Genomic DNA, 21,474 nt, shown 5'->3' on the forward strand with positions numbered 1-21,474 from the left:
AAAAAAAAATCAGTGGACCTCTCAGAGTGAAGAGTCGTTCTTCCTCTTTTACGGAGCTTTCACGAGCGTAGGATAGGGTCCAGGTTGAGAAGCCACACGTCTTTTAAGTAAAGAGGCGCTCACACAAAACAATCGCTCTCTACTGAAACAATTTCGACCGTTGTCTTGTGCATTTCATGAAACGACCGACTTTCTTCTGTAAAATGATACTTTGCACGGGGCAAAAATTGCATACATAACACCAATCATAATTTAATTAATATTTTTGTGAACCTTTTTTTTTTTTAATTTTTAAAAAAAATTTTTTTTAGATAATCAGGAGTTTAAATATGTAGTATACAGGACTTACCTCTTATCCGTTACAGATTTCTATAATTCGACTTACCTTTTAGTTAAGTTCTACGATTCTAATTCAGTCGACGATAGTATTCTGAACATTTTCGGAAACGACTAAGGCACTTCAGTTGTAGACCGTCAAACTACTCTTCACCATCAAGGCCAGCATCCTTCTTGATGACAACCTTCAGCGTTGGCCGGAGACCGCCATTCTCTCGTTCCTAAAAAGGTTTCCAATAGAGGACATTTTTTTAGGTTTCTTGTGTATCATTACTTGACCTGTGGGAGCGAGACGAGGTTGTCTGACTATGGCTTTTAATATAAGTTTCCATCGATTTGTCTGATTGCCATATGTTCTTCAATACCCTTTATTCCTCGTTACCGGTACCGCTTAAGGACTCTCTAAGCAAGTTTTGTTAGAAAATGCTCAATAGTGAATTTGTTTAAATGTAAATTTGAAAGATCTCACACTCCCATAAACATCATCGGTGAACAGCTACCTCTGCATGTTTTCAAGGTGGCTGTTATGGGAGGATTCTAATGTAAAAAATTCAATGCATCGGGGTAAATCAAATTACCGTCAATAACTAAGATATTTTAATAAGCCCTCTTTGATCTCAGGTTGGCTATTAGGCATACCAGTCTTTGAAAACATTTTGAATAGGATCATTCTTCTCCAAATTATTCTTGGTGTTTTTTCAAGTTTGTTGCTTTTTCGTCTTCTAAATTTCTTTTCCGAGACTGCACCAGATCCAGAGAGTGGTAAGAAACAGGAAGTTTCGAGAACGATAATCATAGTTTTTGTTATTGAATAAAAAGCCTGAAGCTATTTCTGCCAAACACTCACAAAAGTAAATGATAATTATGAGGTCAATGATGATGAGGAAAAAAAAAGCTGGTAACAAATATCTCCCGTGAAGATTAAACATAATTTATTGAGATTTATTGTTTTGAGCGTTAGAGCTTGAAACCAGCATTGAATACCATCACGAAATTATTTGTAATAATCGAAAGCGAGGATTTGAATTGAAGAAGTTTTTCTTCGCCGTAAGCGACATTGTCGTAGTAAACGGGTCATAATAAATAAGAAATGTTGTACTTTAGGGGAGTTTGGAAATTCGCTATGTAACCATTGATTTGTTTCTTTGCCAAATGTAGTTATGATGGTTCCTTAATGATCTCCGTATTGGTCTCTTAAAATTTCTCTGTCTCGTAAGCTTGATATTGCTCATAAATTATAGATGCTTTTAAGTTAAGTCTTCTCTCTTTTCAAAAGAACACGCCAACTCCTTATGAAATGTCCTTACAGAGAAAACGAATCAACGTGATACTTTTTTTTTTCAATATCTGACTCCAGCAGTTCGCCGGTTACTTTAAATAATGTCGAATGAACAGGGTTGGTTTCAGAGCAAACGCGTCAGTGTAAACTTCTGTGTGACGCTAATCGCTTCCTCCACTGTCAGTTAAACTCTCTGAAAACTCCCTCTACATACATCAAGATTGTGTCACAGATCACGATTAAGAACAAAGTCATATAGCTTTGCCAATTCTAGATCAATCGCTCCTCGCTAAGAACGTGATAAAAATATATCATTAATCGAGATTTGTTTACTTAGACGGAAACACTCAAGAGAGCAAAACTATATTTAGAAGAGTTCATCACGAAGGTATATTCATCTAAGTGATGTTTTACTAAAAATTTGGAAAGCAAATTTCTTTACTTCTTTTGCTTTGTAACACTCCTTCATGAATTGTCATGTTGTGAAAAGACACCTAAGAAACCATTGCGTGTCATCTAAATTTTAAATTCATTCAATGCGGAAGACAATGCCCGGAGGCATGGCAAATTCCAATCATGTAGAACGATTTGATTGTTTGTGAAGAACTGAGGGGCAGAATTAGATATCATAACGTTATTCATTCACCTGTCAAGGCTCCAAAGTGGCAATTAAGATAAAGCATTGTTGAGACATCCGCCCTATTTCTGAAATATACCTTACTTAACATCGATTAAGAGAAGTACATTTCACCGCACTCTGGTGCTTTTTAGCCTGTTATTATCTGGCACACGAGTCCGCGAGGTAAAACCTTGTTTAAAAAAGATTGCAAGAAACTCTAACGTTTATCATGCAAACATTTTCAGAGTTTGGAGATAACAAATGAGAGGTTTCACTGCTTGGTTATCAAATTCCCTGTTTCCTGCTTCTATTTCATGCGACTTTGCAAAGTGACGCCTAGTTTTAAATTGCTAAAATATATCGTTTGTCGCTCAGAACGTTTTAGATTCTGGCGATAAAAGATAAGAGGTTTCACTTGACTGGACCACACAGTAAGAAATACACTCATAACTGGCAGATACAGACTAATTTGCCTCCAAATTGATATTTCTATAACAACTACGCTGAATGGAAACTCACTTCATAGAAAAGATTATAGGGCTGTCACTCGAAGCGTTTAGTCGGAGTTATTGGCCCAGTATCTGCCAGCTTTGTGCTGTGCCATTAACAAATAGGCAAACACTTGCACTGAACCATCACCATATTATCCCAAGATTTCCATAACATACTTTCAGAACTAAGTGAAGTGAAACTACGAGAACTTTGTGATTGAGCCTGAGAAGATTTCGAGTTCAGCAAAGTACGAATATACTTTGTATAAGCAACATTTTATTCTCATCGTTATCTTGATTATTGCATGCCATTATTGGCGCATTTGGCCGCGGTAAAAAGTCATTGGAATAAACATACCAAAATAAGGAAAAAACTCAATAGTTAATGATGTCTCAGAGAGTTAATTTCCGTCGTTTTTTATGAGAATTGGGCGTAGAATGCTTTAAGCTGAGAACTTTTCATTTATTTTTTGTTTGTCGTCATTACCTATTGATTAAAAAAGCTATTTAGCATAGAAACATCGGATGATCTTTTACCAGACCAGTTCAAGTTTAAAACTTGGTATTGTAGAACTAAAGGATTGTGTAGAGCTTCTTGAAAACTACTTCCCCGTGACAGGAGGCTTCCTCAAAATCATCCTTTATTTTTCTCAAAATGGATATGGAAATTGATTGTGTGAATTTCACTGCAATTGGGTCTACAAAGACTTCTTGTTACTCTGTATGTCTTTGGTGCTTGAGATACTCTTAAAAAAGACTTGTAATAATCTACGCATCGCTGAGTCTGACTTTTAAGTCTATATTGAAGTAAATGGCAATTTGAACACTCCATCGTATACCCCAGGTGTAAAATAAACCGTCATTCACTGAAACCTGTCTTGCTTCGAAGTCATCCAACACATTGACCACTATCTAGACGTAGTTGGTCAGATGTAAAGAGTGAAAACACAAACATTAAAGGTTGCCGCGTTTATTGCCATTCTGTTTCATCTAACAAATTGTCAGCGAACAGCTTTAAAACTAATTCAGTGGACATTGGTAAAAGTCAAAGACAAGCGAACGTGGATCAAAAAATAGTTTCAACTGCATACTCTTTTGAGAAAGAACCAGACTTTTCCAGCGTGAAATTAAAAATGAAGGTCGATCATTCATATCTGTCAAATCCAGATTTCCTTTTTATTACGGACTATTTACCTATTTTAAGCTTTTCCAATTTAAATTTTATACCACACGCCACGCGGTTTTGTCTAACATCCAAATGATTTTTCATAAAAATCAATTTAAAAAAAAACGGAGTGAGGGCAGAGTTTAATCAAAGTACCCTACAGTTCTTTGCCTCCAGCGAAGTAGACATTTTTGATAGCGGACGGGGAAACGTTCTGGCTACTGAACAATTTTAATTTCCTGGTGTGGTTACAAATTCATACGACAGAGTTAACTTGACCTTTTTGGATACGAAAGGGGGTACTTTCCATTTGTGCCAAAAATCCATTTCTTTTGGTGGGATAAAAAAAAGGGAACTGCTTTCTGGTCTGACCTATTACGGTTTTTTTCCGTAGGTAAGGAATACCATGATCAGAAGTATTCCAAAATTTTATTCGTTTTACTTAAATTAACGAAGAATTATTCTACAATTTTATTTTCCCACTCCTTCCTAGTGCCATGATGAAAATATTTTTTGTCAGTCATGTTTGGTGTTGGAAGTTTTTTTTTCAATCCAGCTTCACCTGGGGAAAAAAGTCTGATCCGTGCAAAAGACATGTACTTTCGATTTTCTCGTACAGGTGAAGCACCCGTGACTGACATTACATAGATTCATAAGCCGCTGGACATGCTGCCAGTTTTCCTTACAAAACTTCTTTTATTGTATTTGCCATTCATTGGAAAAGGCTGCTCGCGAAGAAAAGCTTTCTGTTGCTTGTGTTCGACTTTTGAATTTTCTGCGATCGTAGGTGTGTTTATCGAGGCCCATAACTCATTATTGACTCAAGTAAATTCGTAATTAGTCTAAGTGTGCCAACAACAACGGCAAATCAGAAAGGAAAATACCCATAGGAGCCAATGACAACTCAAACTAAAAACAACAGCACTTCCTAAAGAGCGGGAAAACGCGGGCGACCAAGTCGTGATTTGCTTTAGTTTTACATCCGATTGGTTGAGAAAGTGGCGCGAGTTTTCTGGACCAATCGGAGTTAATTAAGGCAGAATGAATGCACTCCCAGATCACTCTCGAGACTCAGTTGAAAATTTCTCGAAGATAAAACCCCTAAGGCTGATAAGAGAGCCGATAAGGCTGAACTCGTCACCTGTTAGCCGGATAACGTCTGAAAATCAATGCGAGTAGAAATTACATGTAAACCACTTCAGGGAGTTAGAAGGCTCAATTGTTACACCAATCAACCTCCGCTTGATGAACTCGTCTATAAGACGGTCACTTAGAGATCCAGCAACAGTTTCTTAGTCATATACATTGTTCTTAACCCTTTTCAAGACAGGCAGATCTCTTAGACGGACTACGGAGACTTTGAAACGGTCAAAGGACATAGGAACTGTGTCTTTTCTTTAGAGTAAAGATCCCAGCTAAATGAATTGATCTTTGTGAATATGATTTGGTAGTACATTTCCTTATGAATGCATGACGAGGAAATTGGGTGCACTTCAAAAGTCCAGTCTTCACTATCGCTAGTCCTAACATCTAAGCCAAGGGGGAAATGAATGCATACCATGCCTAATTACTCCTCTCGCTATTGTTTGATAACTCCAAACAACCAATTTAGTCTTTTTTTTCGTTGACATTACACCCACGTAAAATGACGCAAACATACAATCTGACGGGATACTATTACCCTTCTTTGACTCGTTGATTGTGCAATACTAAAACGATAACAGTATAATAAAACAAGTAAATGCTTTTTGCTTTCCTTAACAACAAACGTCATCTAGATATGTTTTGAACGATATTCATAAGCTTAGGTACTCTAATCTGTTTAGGTGATACCGTTTTCCTGACAGAAACTCCACGTTTTTGTAAACACTTTTAACTATATCAATAAGCAAGAAAATTTTGGGTTGACACAGTCGTCACTTCCAGATCTACGCCAAAACAAATGCTTTTAACGGAGCCAACACCATTACATATACGATTCGATTGAGACCTTGAGCTACTGTATTTCTTTTTTATTCCAACCCTAAGCATTTTATTTTCCAGCATTCCCCACTATGTCCTATTGTTGTCGGACGAAAGCATTTTATAAGCGATGTAGCACTTCTCCCATTTTATTCGCCAAATATCAAGTTCTCAGACCTCACTCTTTTTTTACCCCGTGGATAAATTTATAAGTGACTTAGCGCCATGGAAGATTATTGGCAAAATGTACCAAAATATTGTCGTGTTTTGCTTTTCCACCACTGGTTCCAAGCTGTCCGACAGTTTTAAGTAGAATAATGGTAATGTTCAACCGAAGAGGACCAATGAAGAATTATAGAACAATAACTATCGATATCTCACAATTTTAACTGAACGTCAAAGTTATTTTCAATTGTATTTTAAGAAGACTGAAGCAGATATTCTCAGCCGTACGGAGAATACTCGCAGGGAATTTGTGAAAGGGATTGACAACTTCGAGTGTGATGAATTTGACATTCTTTCATTTGGGACTTTTACTCCGTAAGTGACCATACTAAGATTGACAAATTTTCCATTTATTCTGTCCTTAATAGGCCACAAATCATAAAAAAAAAATGGAAAATCAAACGGAAACAAAAACGAACTTTGCACTTAATAACTACGGTAAGAAAGGTACAGTTATGTGAACCAGTTAAATTATGCGACTTAAAGTGGCATTGTGGCCTCTTAAAAAAGTCAAACATCCGGAGGAAACCAACAGTAGTTTTCTGACAGATCTAGATGGAATGATGGAGTAATACAATGGAATAATGGAATTCAATAAAGAATATTCAGAACTGAATTTACTGGGACTCAGAGCAGCTCACAGAAGAGTAACATTTTTCGCCGACGAAAAATTGCAACTTATTAACATAAAATCAATTGAATGAGGCATATATGGTTTGGCAGTTGCACAATCAGTTTAGAGTCAATTTTCTCCAGACTGTGTCATGGCTTAAAAGAAAAACTCAACAAGAAAACGAACAGAACTCGGCAATCGACAGACTATGAAGCCATGATAAAATAGTCAACAAGGAATTTTGGCCACCAGGGAATTCCAGAATTTCAAGAAGTTATATATTGACACCCTCTTGAGAAGAGTTTTGTCATCGATATGGGGATTAAAATATCTAATTATTTATCATTTGAGATTGGCTTTTGGTTTTCGCCGCTTTCTCAAAGGGCATAGCACTGGAAATCCTTCCCCTCAGAAACAATTTGTTGAAATATTAGGATAAAAAACGACTTAATGCAGTCTGAGTAATCGGATGACAGCCGCTCTAAGGTCCTCTCTCAAAGGAATTGACGTGCTGACAGTTTAAAAGTGTAGAGGCATTTCTAGAAATTTACACTACTATCATTGTATTCAGTGACAAATAAATTAAAAACCTACTAAGAGTCATTCCTAACGTGGTTTCAAGGAAAATTCAGATGACTGCGTTGTCGACCAGGACGGAAGCCTCGGTACACCAAGCGGCTTGTGCGATATTTTAACTTGCGCAACCCCATTTAAATTCATCATATGTTACCCAAGGCTTGAAGTATAAGCTTAGGAATCTTCAGCTGTGTAGGTCTCTGAATACTAGCGTCACGAAGACAAGGAGGCCATTTACGATACACTTGTACATTTTACGAGATAAACAAACAATTTAGGAACAATTACTTGCATCAAGGGGGCGAACAATTGTCACTAAGAAGGATCCCTTTGGTCTGAGACCTTTAGTCACGGTCTATCGATCATTTGCAGTGTACTGAAAAATACTTTTAAGAATCATAAAACTTCAATTGATCATAGCTTCAAAGAGATTTTTCGATCAAAATTTTTACTGCGTCTTTCCCGCGATTCATTTTACCTCTTAAACATTCTGTAGGAGTGTAGAGGAAATATTTCTCAGGGAAAACCTATTTTACTAGTGTGACCAAATATCAGCGTAACACGCGCATCGTGGTGGGTAGAAAAACCTTTGCAAAGCGGCCCAACTCTTTTGCAGTTTAGGTTACAGTTTCTTGAATGCTTATCACACCCACGCCGATTTCCTTGGCGTTTTTTTAATTTCTATTTATTACACTTATGTACGATACATACGAAGCCAAAAGTTTCCTCGAAAGAAACATTCATGACAGTTCTTAGTTGAAAAGAATAAAAATGAAGCTATTGCAAAGAATAAACATTTCAGATAAAGTGGCGGGAACACCATTATGACTTAGACGGTTACTAGAGAGATGAGATGTGTGCGCAGATAACTCCAGATCACAATGTTTAAGACACTTTGAATTGTAAAACGCTGTATATATGCCCATACTACTAGTCAGTTCGGTACATTATTGCTTTACTACGGATTAAAAGTTATGGAAATTCACTACTTTTTCCATGTTTATCCTTTGTACTCGTCTATCTGGCGACGTACTAAGAATTCAGGAGAGAACACCTGACAGTATTTATATTTCATTTCCGACTATAAGCGTATCTTTTTTTAATCTAGAGAGTTTTGTGCTGAGATAGTTAAAAAATTACATTAATTTAGAACGTTCGTGAACACAAAAAGGAAAATCAGCAGAAGATTTCTCAGTTTTACCATTTGAGGCTTAACGCATAATTAATCTACATCTTGCAAGTAAAATGAAAACACTCAGTTGTTTCAAAAATAAAATAGTAGTTATGTTCAAAGTAGACTGTTTATGTTTGGCCTAAATACATTCTTATGTCTACAAACTTTATTCTGACGAACATTTCAAGCTTGAAGACTACCTTTTCTCCTTCACAAAATTAAACGAAACTAACTACTTAAAGGAAACTACAATTTTCATAAAACATGAATGTGAACGTTCTGGTTTCGCGTCAGCAGCAACCACTGCATTAGTAGCGTAAGAACATAGCAGCTGAGGTCCATCTAAAAATGCTAAAATGAGAAATTCAACACTCAAGGACTAGTGCAAATTGCTGTCAAAATAATCTTAGGTTTTAAGGTCAGTTAGGTCTCGTCTCTTCCGAAGTTGTTGTTGACAAGTGAACTAACCAATTAAGAGAACAAATTGGCTCAGTAGCGTTACTACAGATAAGATTACATTCACGGAGAAATCTGTCTGTTTTCATGCTAAGTCGTCTCAAACAGGAACTAGACAAAAGCGATAATTGTGATTTAGAAATGAGACAGAGCATGTTTTTGGATTTATTGATACACTTCACTGTATGTTGCATGTGGAACTTTTGCGAAGGTTGCCTACTAAACCCAAATAACATGTAAGAACAGAATAAAAATCAAGTCAAGTTGGCAAGGCTTTACTTGACAGTCAAAGCTACTTGATGAAAGAGTAGGCTTAGATTCTCTCCTCTTCTAATGTCCTCCATATCACCTGAAATGGATTTTAAAACGAATATAGGAGTATTAAATTGGAAGATTGACATGTGTTACCGAAAGCCAATCAGAGTCGAGAATACTTTCATCTGTTTATAAAACACATTAAATCAGTGCGCAGCACTTATTCGCTATTCTTCCCTTTCATTGATAAGTGTTTCTATTGAGTGAGCCATGAAGCTCCGTTTACTGAGTGTATTTTTATTTGTTATTTATTCAAGCAAAGTTATTGCGTTATGGTGGTGAGTACTGTGCACAGTCAGAAAAGTCCTGACATACCAGAAATCCGCGGTTTAATAATCCCTATATTACTTAGCTTAGTAGATTACTAAAACATAGTACTTTTAATCGTCAATGCAGGTCACTCGAGACGTCAATGCAACAAGACCCTAATGTCGTGTGTAAGAAAACGCAGTCATTCTTCCAAAGAAAGGAAGACTTTTGCAAATCGAAGCCTGAACTGATTTCTACCGTTCTTGGGGGGGTGAAAGGTTCCGTCGAAGAGTGTCAGTGGCAGTTTAGAAACAGGCGATGGAACTGCTCGACGTCTAAGAATTTTGTCAAGAAAATTCTTCGCTACGGTAGGCGATAATGAACGCTAGTCAAATGCTGTTATCTGGTCACACTTAACAAACTCTGCATGAAAAATTCATCGGCCGGCGCGTTGCTTGATCGCACAACAAACCACTTCACTTGGCAACGATGAGTAAGCACATACGACCTAGAGCACTATTCAACTTAAAGTTCTATTTTTTCTACAGACTACCGAGAGACGGCGTTCATCTACGCCATTACATCGGCTGGGGTTACCTTTTCTGTCACGCGAGCATGTAGGTTGGGTCAACTTCACCAATGTGGATGCCGCAAAGTAAATCCGCAACAGAAACAGCAAGTCATCGCTAACAATGTGATTCAGTCGTTCCCTCGAAACGAATACCCTTCTACAGACAACCAAGTTCCAAGCCAGGCATTTCCCATCGGCGAAACTGAGCAGTTCGAATGGGGAGGTTGCAGTGACAATATCCATCACGGCTACGCGATGTCGCGGCAGTTGATGCAAGAAGAAAAAAACAGAGACGGTCGATCCATGATAATCGAACATAATAATGAAGCAGGACGATTGGTAAGTGAAAAGTATTTCCGGGGTTACACCAAGCTTTGTCATGAGTTTCCAAAGCCCTATCCTTTTCTCACTTAGATAAACGACAAACAAACAAGAGCTCGTTCTTGGTTTTCCGGCCTTAAACTTGGCATTGCTGTTGCGGAACGCCAAATTATATCACCCAGACAGCTAAGCAATCAAACACGCACTCGTCACAACACAGTGCCTTTTTGAAAGGCTGTGAAAGCAATTGTCATGCAATTACTGCTAAGTAATAAGCTTGTTTAAGTTAACGAGGTAAGAAAAATATTCGCGTATTCTCTTGGATTCCACGGCACTTGAGTAACGAGCCAGCCGTTTGCTGCATAATTAAAAACAGGTCATTTTGTGATCATGGTATCTGCCGTTCGTTTGAGTTTGTATCGTCTTTGGTGGCATCATTTATTTCAAGTTGATAGTACAATTTTGATTAGGACTTAAGCCCTGATAACAACATTGGGTGTTAAAGAGACTAGCGTTGGCTTGCGAAAGTGCATCAACTCTGATTTCCGGCGGGAGCAGATTGTTTTCGCTGCTATCTTAAGCTTTTTTACGTATCACAGAAATGCCGATAAGCCATCTAAAAGCAACGAAGACAAAGCATAGCTTGGACGCAAGTGGCGTGAAAAAAGTTAATTTGTCACCTACACGACCGCTCGAACAATTATCGCGAAGCTATCCAATCTTAATGTTAATTTTTTCGAAGAAAAGCTAAATTACATATACGCCTTCCACTAATCACCGAATTTGTTATATTTGCATACCTTTTGTGGGATTTCAAACCTTTGTTTACACTTAAATAGAATGAGTTAACAGTATACCTCTAATTTCTGATTCCTCAAACACGTTAAACACAGAACACCGACAAATAAATGTTTTTCTATCGATTTGACTGTTTAACCCAATTAAAAGTAAAGTAAGACGCTTCAAGCCAACTGTTTTAATAAAACGGTTGCATACGATCACTAGGACGTCTAAATGGCTCAGTTTGCTTTAATCAGTTCTTCACACCACCGCATTAAATCTTCACAGGAATTTAATTTTCTAGTGTAAACTTTATTGACAGAGTAGTTAATTCAATTTTGACAGTTTACCTTACAAGTGGAAACTGTGAAAGACAAGTGCCTCCGTCTTTGGCAGGTTGACACGAACGAATTCCCTTGGTAAATATTTGCGTCTCATTTAAAGTAAACCACTATTTTTGTCTCTTCTATACCAGTTTATCCTTAACACTTATCCGCGCGTGAAACAAATACTTTCAATTGGAACAAAGGTGCCGCAACTTATTAAGACAACAGCCGCTTGGGAAAGTGATAGCTGGCGAAATTTTGAAACGCAACTCTAGAAAAAGATACCTTCCACGATAAAATTAATCCAAAATGCCATAGATAACCTAGCTAGATCAATCTCGAGTTAGTTACTCATAATTGTAACGACCTGTTTGGTTTCTTTCATCTTTCTTAGGCAGTCAAGCGTAACATGCAAACAGAATGCAAATGCCATGGTCTCTCGGGTGCCTGCTCTCTTCAAACGTGTTGGAAAAAGATGCCGCTCTTTAGAAACGTGGGCGACAAACTGAAAGCCCGTTTCGATTCTGCCATCAAGGTGATTATAGGAAATAGCGGAGATCGGTTAATCAAAGAAGGAGAAACAATAAAACCTCCAACAGAACTCGATTTGGTTTATACTACCGAATCCCTAAACTTTTGCAAAGCGGATCCCTATATGGGCTATCATGGCACTGTGGGCAGACGGTGTAATGATACAAGCATGGGAGTGGGAGGGTGTCAATTGCTTTGCTGCGGTCGTGGAGCACGAATGAGAAAATTGGTCGTAACAGAAAATTGCCAATGCCGTTTTCTGTGGTGCTGTACAGTCAAATGCAAGAGATGCAGGAGAGAAGAAGACGTCTTTACTTGTGAATAACTTTCCTGCTGCTCGGACACACACAAACACACAAGAGACAGTCACGTCAAATGTCATGCGAACAATGGTATGCACTCAACAAAGATTATTTGAACGGTTAAGATTATGTACAACTTTCAAGAAAAGAACCACTCCTTATGACAAGTGATACCCCAGCTAGAGGAAAGTATTTAATATATGTTTTCAAATATCAATTTTAGCGGAATCCAAACAGACAGCTGGAGGTCACGGCACGACTAAATTGTAAACACTTGAACGTTGTGTCTGATAGAGATATGAATACTACAACGATGGAATAGTCATGCAATGCTGTACCAGGATTTTTTTCCTTTACTGAACCTTGCAGGTTTTTCATGACCAAATGAAAGCTTCATTGTCAAATTTCCAAGACAATCGAACCCACAGCTTGGTCGAAGTGAAGTACAGCACAAGATGAAAACAGTGTCATCTTGAAGGATTCAGAAGTAGACACTCTTCATTTAATCCCCTTGGAGTTGATTAGCACTATGAGCTTTGAAGGGGTTTTTTAATTGTCGACGTTTATTGCAAACATTCAAAGTAACAGCAGGGTTTCAGGCTTCACGATTGAGAGCCTATACAGAAAAATGTGACCTTTCAAATTACCTTCCGACAAGTGTTCTGCGCCTTTAACTAACTTATATAAACTCACGTTACAACCAAAACATTCTGCATTATTTCATGTTAATACCCATTTGTTTTCTTAAAGGATTTCACTAATGAGGGCACAAAAGATCAGGAGACTTAGTAGCAACAGTTCAGTCCGGAAATCGCCATGTAATGGCCGGTCACATCAAACACTGAGATAACGATATTTAATTGCGATCCTATCACCCGGAGAGCGTCAAAATGAAACCCAGGGAGTTGAAGACACGAGTATGATTAATTTTTTCAAAAAAATTCTTTTACACCCAAAGATTTAGACATTGTAACCTTCTCCGATGATACCAGACGACCAAATTATATTGACATAGCAATCACAAGGCGTGTTTAGTCATACTCTCTTGACCCAACAAATTTACCTCTTGGAGCTGAGAATCTTTGTTAAAAAAAGCGATTTGCAATGTTCTGATATTTCCCTCTTTGTTTGATGTTTCTCATATACATGCCTCTTTTCCTGCTGCGATAACAATCAGTTATATATCAACAATAAATTTGGTTGACTTCTCATGTGTTTTATTTTCCTATAATATTATAAAATTTGAAAAAGAAACTGTTTTCGTTGTAGAAGCTACTTTAAGACAGCAAGCGAATTATCTGCCTGTGATATTTGCGAAAAGCGCAATGCCTTTAACTGCCACTTACACGAAATGTATATGTAAACAAGGCTACTTGTTTAGAACTTAAGCTTGATTTTCAATACTGCTTAAAAAATTATTATTCCGTCAATTGTTGATTAAGGTCTATTGGTCGATGGCGATCACCGAGTTTTATCTGTAAGGAAACTCCAATATTGCAGAAGTGGTCGGTTTAATAAAACAATAGAAACATATATTGGTTTTAAAACAGAAATAAATAAACAGAATGTTTATTCCTTCACAGATCATTTTAAATGAACTAATACAATACTGTGATGATAATAAATGTTTGCCTAGTCATACAGGAGGGAATTTTAAAATCAGTAAGAGCAATATCATCGATTTATGATTGTTCAGCTATGGCTTTGTTCTAAAATGCCGCTTATAGCAACAAACTCAGCTGAATTCCTCTGATACGCATCAAAATGGAAAGCATTTCTCAAAGAATTGCCAGCAATCCCGTGAAACTCCTAAAGATTATAGAACTTACCCTTTTCAGTTGACGTAAGGGGAGGTTTGAAAGGCTTATATGTCGCTAAGTTGTTAAAATCACCAAAACAGAGATGCAAAAAGTAGATTTGTCTTTGAGATAAGATTGAATTACTTGCTTAATTTTGTGGAACAAAACGATTTTGTCAGTATCCTTAATAAGATTGCAACGATCAACACATGCTAGGATTCGCGCCAGACGCAATTTGAGCAAGAGAGAACATCACTAAATTCCAATAATGTGAGTATATCCTGAAAGTGCTGGGACTCTGGAGCTTCGCTGAGCTTGAGCCAGACACAAGAGAAGCGAAAACAATCACCGTAAGAAAAAATAAATTCATCAGCTCTCGATTTTTATATACTTCCCCTTAGAAAATCTGGGGCCGTGGTCGCTGTTCGGAATATTGAAAATAAACCTTTTCCGTGCAGACATCTGTCACATTTAATTCCTTCCTTTGTTTTGGACAGGAAAGAAGTCTGCACGCAAATCCAAACACCAGTTTTGACCAGTCACGTGACTAGACTTGGATCCTTTTATTTTTAAGTTGTATACATATGTTTCTAAAAAACTTAAGAGTGCGTTGAGAGTGACGGAGAACACTCGATAACCACACCAGTAGCCTTGTGAGGGATGGACCGTAAGTAATACTTGTTTCTTAAGTGCTCTCCAGTTTTTCATCTCGCCCCATTATTCAAATTGCGTAACTGAACAACATAGTTCCTCCAAAAAAATTTTAAGGTCTTATCTGCTAAAGTTTTCAACAGGATTCTTCAGAGTAAGCAAGCTCCGTCTCATGTTGATTCAAACATGTAAAGTTTCTCCAAGGCCACAATGTCACAGTCATTAAAACAATCAAGAAGACTTTTTAAGATCAACAGACATATTAAAGGCTTTCCAAAAACAGAAACGTATTTCTAGCCACCCTGAGGTATGTATCAGCTAACACTCACTGAAAATACAATGCCCCTTTGAAGGAAAAAATATATTAATGATACATCATGCCCCACGCATAGGCTGCGAACAAGATTGATTCATGATGTGTCGTGCGTTTGACAAAGAATTTGTTTGAAGTAGCTGGAACATTCTGAAACAAAGGCTAAGCTCTTTGATCTGGTGTTTGAGAAAAAAATAATAAATCATTTCACAAAAAATTCGAACTTCCGCCAAGAAATGCCAGATTCGATTAACAATGACACAACGATAAAAAGTTCCACTAAATAAAAATTGATATTTTCAAGTGGTGTTACTCATTACGCTTTACCCGGTAAATGTCAATTTCAAGCATAACAGAAACTATTGAGACTTTGTCTGGTATGCGTGATAATTCTTGAAAGAAGTATTGATGGTTACTTTCGCGTGCCTCTACTCTTTTTTGTCTATACTTCTATTTGTTAAAAAGTGAGGTCGTATCTCTTTGAAACCTCGAAATAAATGCGAATCTTGACTTGTACTTCAAGAGCAACTTATTTCGTGTCATCGAATCCATGAAAAGAACCATCTTGCGACATAAGACTGTAGGACAGTGACTTTGTGGTGATCCCTTATAGTCACGTGACTAGGCCAACGCGTGGTCCGGTCCAAAGTCAATATCTTGTTTGATTTATGATATTAAGTTTGTTGTTGATTTTATATTTGGTAGGAGGCTCCTCTCAAAGTTATATCTTATTCCTCTCCTCACAAAACACTAACTATTTCACACGCCTCAATTGGCGTGGATCCGTAGTAGATATCATAAGTGTACTTACGAGCGAAGTCAAACTGTTCAAGAGCTACACTATACAGTTGATTGCGTGGTAGTCGATACTGAAATTATGTTTACATCTATTATTTAATTATGAAGTTATGGGAGAGGTAAAAAGGTCATTTTAGGACAGGAAATACAAAGTTCGAAAAAAAGGTTATATTTAAAAATAAACCTCCTTATGCTTTATGATCAAGACCAGGCCATCACATGCTGTACTCATCACCACAGAAACAGAGAAAATGCACAGAACTGAACCCTAACATAAAAACCACCGCTAGAGCAATTACAGTTTCCACCTGATCTCCATTAAATCCTTATGCTGCGCCATTCATAGATAAGAAAAAACTCATACGCAAATGCACCGACAAAGGATTCCTCGGAAATTGAAAGCAATACTCGAAGAAAGCATACAGTTAAGAGTGAATCTGGGGATTAACCATCCTAGTATCATTTACCATGATGCTACTGCGGGCTTAACTAGAGACACTTGTTTCGCTCGAAAACGTGGTGAAATGTAAAGGAGCACTGAGGAGTGGCTTATTCAATCTTTTGTGCCAAATATTTTACAATTGTCTTCTCGGTGTCTTTCAGAACCATCATGTATCAAGACTCACTGCCATTAAAATGGTGAAACAGTGTTTGAGCAGTCGAATGCAGTCAGTATTTGTAAGAAAAATGTTTCCGTGATGTATGTAGAGCATATCTGTACACAGTCAATCCCTTGTCTATTACCGACAAATCAAAGGAAAGCCAAAGAAAGCGATTTGATAGCTGCACAGATTTTGGTGTCACGAGCATTCATTTTAATGTGCATACAATGCGTCTGGGAATACTAAACTTTTTGTAAGTGCACTGTATCATTTTAATGATTATCATATAAGAAAAATCCAGACATTGTGGTGCACATCGAAGTCCTAAAGTGCCGCCCCCGATAGAAAATCGACTTAGGAGTGCTGGTCAAATATTTTTTGTGGTAAATATCTGTATGAGCCCTAACCCCTTAACCCTACTGCAACAAAACCTTAGCACCATCATGCTGAGATGACATCAGGGCTTAGAGTTTGCTTGCACAATTCACTAGGTCAAAAGAGAACATCCCTTGTAGGTAAGTGAGTAAAAATTATGTATTTTCCAAATCGCCTGAATGACCGAGCCTGTACTGCCCTCTGTACGAAGAAAAACTCAAAGAATCAAGACCTACCTTTTTAGGAGAGTTTTGCTTCAGTCACTGTTAAGATAGCGCGGTCAGCTATTTGTTTGCTTCGTCGCCCCTTAACCACTTTGAAGCCGTTCTAAAATGGTCAAGAACCTGAGCTCGATTCCTCACACTTCAAGGGGGTTGGATCTAAATCCACGCATTTTGGACAATGGACCTTGATGTAGAAAATAGATGTGAGTTAGACGATACCTGTGTAACCTTTTGCTTGGTGAACTTAGCTTCCGGGATTACCAAGTGTGAAGTGGTAAGGTGACCTGCTTAAAGAGTTTAAAAGACCTCAGGTCATCGGTTTTACCCCAGAAGTCCCTTATGTCATGCCTTTTGCTTTTCATCAGTTATCTTCTCTCATAGAGCAAAAGCGTGCTGATTTTTCAGAAGCCTTAAGAGGTATTTGTGATATTGTGGAATCGAAAAGCAAACTTTAATTCTTGATGTTATCAGTCCACACAAAAATAAAATCATTAATCTTTGTCAATTAGCTTAAGAACTAAGAAAAAACGCAGACATGACCGGTCGTTGTTCTTTGTACAACTCATAGTTTGCGTAACAAGCAGCCATAAACCGAAGAGGAATTGGTTACTTATTACTTATTACTTATAGCTAACTTCGATCAATGTTCTTTTATTTTCACGGGAAGCTCTTTTTCGAGTTTGAATCAAACAAATGTTTAATTAAAACAATACTCAAAATACATGACACAGGGGTTTTCCTCTTAGTGAAGAAAAACACGCATTTTAACAAGTGAAATCTCACTTTGTTCGCTTTAACGAAGTAAGTATTCATTCAAGAGAAAAGGCCATAGCGACGGCTCTTGGAAAATTACTACTCCGCCTACAACACAGCTCATCACATTCTTCATTCTTTAAATGAAATTCTCTTTCGGCAATGATTAAGTGGATGGAAACATCGCTTTCAACATCTGTATCACTGGATTCAAGACCATACAAGGAGGAGGACTGGATGCTACTTGCTTTCACAAAGACTTCTTCAAAACAACGTCTTTCAGATTTAAGTTAATATTTAAAAGAGGAAATCTCTGACGTTAAGTGCAATGCAATTGAACAGACTGACTGCAGGACTAAAGAATTTAAAGGGTCAGAAGCATGAACTTTGAAAGGTGACAGGTTTAACTCCTTTTGGAATCGCTTCAAACTTTTGAATTTTGAAGTTCTGTATTCTCCTTGATAAGCGCATGTGCTCCTGGGGAAAACAGTGATAAATATATTAAAAAAAAAAAAAAAAAAAACTTTTGAATCTTTCGACTTGCAGTTATCTGCCACGGACTAAAACATCATCAGACATTGACAATGCAAAATATTTCACAGATAACATGTGGCAAGGTCAGGATCCAACTAAGCTAATTATAAGTTTGTGAATGATGCTCGTCTCCTTCGGAATTTGCTTCTTTCTAGGTACAAAATTATCAAACATTTAACGACCCTTGAATGAACTTTAATTAAATTAATTCTAAATGAAAAAAAAGAAAAATACGACTTGTCGATTGTTTTCAGTCTTCGACGATTAATGAAGCATATTCGCGTTAACGTTCCTAAAATAAACGATGCAAGTCTAAAGCTTATTACCACTGAAAATCTTACAAAATTACAGTTTGGTTTCTGGATGGTTGATGTGGTAAAAAAAGGAGATAAACTGAATGTTCAAGACCTGTAGCGAATAACACTGTTGTAGAGGGATCTACAGGCCTGTCATCTGAAATGACAATTTCGTCTCTAAGTGTTCAAAATAACTTTGAAAAATAAAATGAAAACGAACACACAAAACAAAACAAAAAGGAACATGTGGGTACATTTACGGCTCATCCAAAAAACTTCAGAGCACTTAATAGTTCAAATTAACTCGATAGAGTATGAAATAACTGTTGCTTATTATGCAATAACAGCTGGCGTTATTCTTTCACAGACGATTTTTCTTATCAAGAAAAAAGATGAAGCATTTCTTACCTTTCTACACATAAGTCAGTCTACATTTACTCTGAGAATTTCCATGATTCAGCTCTATGATTTGTGGTAAAACTGGTGATTAATACCAATAAGTCACAAGAGGAGCGTGTTCGTTCCAGGAGGCCGATGATGAAGAATAAAACAGACAGTCAACAATGACTATTGCTATTTTTAAGGCTTCTAAATTTAGTAATTTTAGCAACAGACTTCTTGAAATAGATTTTCCTTTTAAAAATAGCATTATCTGCACTGCCATCTCTCACATTTTTATCTCTTACAGTTTTTTTTAACATTTTTATCATTCCTGTCTCAACAATAACAAACCTATTTAGTATCGCTACTTTTCTGGAGTAATGAATGTAAGCTGCAGTGCTGCATGAATTGCAATCTTAGATGTGCCTTGATCTCTCAGTTTAACCCTTATCTGCTAATTTGTGAGGACAGCTCCAGCGAAGTTTTGCAATCAGAGCTAACTCTCTGCGTACACGTGTCTTAAGTGCTGTTATTTCAGGTTTTAGAAGAGGTTAGTTGCCTAGACAGACGGGCGACAAGCTGACTTGATTTTGTAAATAGTGATGAAGATAAAAAAGAAAAAACAACTAGCCTGACGAATTTTGCTGGGTCGGCCTTCTTCTGAGTTACGGGTATCGGACAAATATATACCAGCTCAGCAGTGAAGCATGTTGAGAACGCACTACTGAGAAATGAACCCGTGAAAGGACGATGTTTGGTACACAAGTTGGTGTGTCGCACGAGTGCTATAAAGGCTAGATCCCGCGAACCTAGTGGCAGTTTAAATCCAAAGTACCTCTCATGACCGCTATAAACTAAATTTATACATTTTTACAAAGCTTGTCAAAAGTTTGACCGACTACATATTTTACTCTGTATCTCGATCAACCAATAGACTCGTAAAAAGCTCAAAAAACCACTAAGTGTGCCAACTGTGGTGGTTACAACGTTAATTTTTCTAGTGTCGCTTTACTAAGCGTCTTGATCAAGATTTCAGCTTTGGAACTTTGAAATGGTTCTCTATGGAAACACGGAAAGATTCACATTTCAAATTTTGATTTTCTTGGATGGAGATGCACTTCAATTTTGATCAGCTCTCCTTCATTTCTGTTTCTTGTTGTTTTCTATAACAACCATTGTTTTATGAAAAAGTCCATTCCTGAGCAATACATACTTTTTATCGTCTGAGAGGATAATACTCAGGCAGGCGTGAGGTAACAGAACACATTCACACTGTTGTATATAGCCAGGGTTCTATAAAAATGACTGAACACACAGTACATTTAAGTTGTTTCACTTATCCTTAAGTGCCCTATGCATGGATATGCAGAGTTAAATACAGATTATAAAGGAAGAGAGTTGTTTTTACACACTATTGGGACCTGTCATTTTTTTCGCCTGGGGGGGAAAGGGAAGGAGGGGCATTAGTCATTACTAATAAAGTATAAAATGGGGGGGTGGGGGAGACCACAGAAACTGACTGTCAATGAGTGGTGGAAATTACTAGAAAACTACAGAGCCTTAAGAGGGATCAGGTAAATTTTATTATGACACAACGAAAATCCTCCGCATATCACATTCAGTGTGCATTACTTTATATCAAAAAATTTAAAAAATCAAAGCAGAATCGGAAATTATTACAGGCTTACAAATACAAATATATCGTGTTCCTAGTCCGGATGAATTTTAAAAGCAAGGTATGACCCTTTGCATAGCATTGTGATTGCGTCATTTATTATTTTGCCCTGTGATTTAATTTTCATTAAATTAAATCTAATTTGGAATTTGGTGACTGATTCGAGTCATACAATGGGGAAATTCTAATTCTCCTTTGACTGAGTGTGAAGGACGTCTTTCCATGTCTGATCGGTGAACTTGTCTAGGACTATCCTGGTATATGTGCATAAAGGAAGATTACGATGAAACACAAGTGGTCTATTCAGTATAATACAATTTTAATTGGCCCACTTCTGAGGCCACTAAAGCACAGTCAATGTTTGAGACGCCAGCATGTTTTATCTCACACCTTATTCAGTACGCTGACATTCGATAGTAATTAAATAGCACTGAAGTATTGAGTTTTTCCAAAACAGGTCACGGTTTTAGCAATACACTCCAAATATGCCTGATATTTAACACTGACTAATTATTATCCACTTAAACGCGGACAATGTCAAACAAAGTACCGTTGAATAGGCCTAAGGAAAAAAAGTTTTTGAATGGTTAAGAATATCATTTTGCTTTACCTCTTTGAGGGAATTTGCAGCACCCCCGCAGCTAGTTTAGGGTCCACTATCGTAAATGAATGTTGAGTTAATTGACATTTTTCTAGAGTAAAATGAAAAAAAACATAAGTCAATTATTCAGCCCCACTAGCAGAAGAAGGGAACACTGTCTTCCCTTCAGATTTAACAGATG

The 21,474-nt window shown here is 37.3% G+C and overlaps 1 protein-coding gene and 2 long non-coding RNA genes across 7 annotated transcripts in view; 1 reads left to right on the forward strand and 2 right to left on the reverse strand.

Moving 5' to 3' along the window:
• Window positions 1-21,474, reverse strand: part of LOC113671501 (uncharacterized) — a 57,112-nt gene that overhangs the window by 18,829 nt on the left and 16,809 nt on the right. For 2 of the 5 annotated variants that reach the window (XR_016182974.1, XR_016182973.1), the window contains 2 exons: window positions 17,066-17,237; window positions 386-557 (listed from right to left, as the gene is read on the reverse strand). This is a non-coding gene — a long non-coding RNA (uncharacterized LOC113671501). Of the gene's footprint in view, window positions 1-385; window positions 558-8,528; window positions 9,246-17,065; window positions 17,238-20,577; window positions 20,947-21,302; window positions 21,385-21,474 lie in introns of those variants that run through there. The other 3 variants (XR_016182977.1, XR_016182976.1, XR_016182978.1) reach the window with 3 other exon arrangements.
• LOC113671496 (protein Wnt-6) lies at window positions 9,355-13,871 on the forward strand. The gene is made up of 4 exons (XM_027187708.2): window positions 9,355-9,489; window positions 9,608-9,828; window positions 10,009-10,370; window positions 11,853-13,871. The coding sequence occupies exons 1-4, from the start codon at window positions 9,422-9,424 to the stop codon at window positions 12,312-12,314; spliced, it is 1,113 nt and encodes a 370-aa protein (XP_027043509.2). The 5' UTR covers window positions 9,355-9,421; the 3' UTR covers window positions 12,315-13,871.
• Window positions 17,930-19,201, reverse strand: LOC149033872 (uncharacterized). Its single transcript, XR_016182983.1, has 2 exons — window positions 19,045-19,201; window positions 17,930-18,283 (listed from the first exon to the last, which is right to left on the reverse strand). It is a non-coding gene; the product is annotated as an uncharacterized LOC149033872 (long non-coding RNA).

This window comes from Pocillopora damicornis, chromosome 14 (genome assembly GCF_964200805.1).
Source record: "Pocillopora damicornis chromosome 14, jaPocDami1.2, whole genome shotgun sequence".
Lineage (NCBI taxonomy): Eukaryota > Metazoa > Cnidaria > Anthozoa > Scleractinia > Pocilloporidae > Pocillopora > Pocillopora damicornis.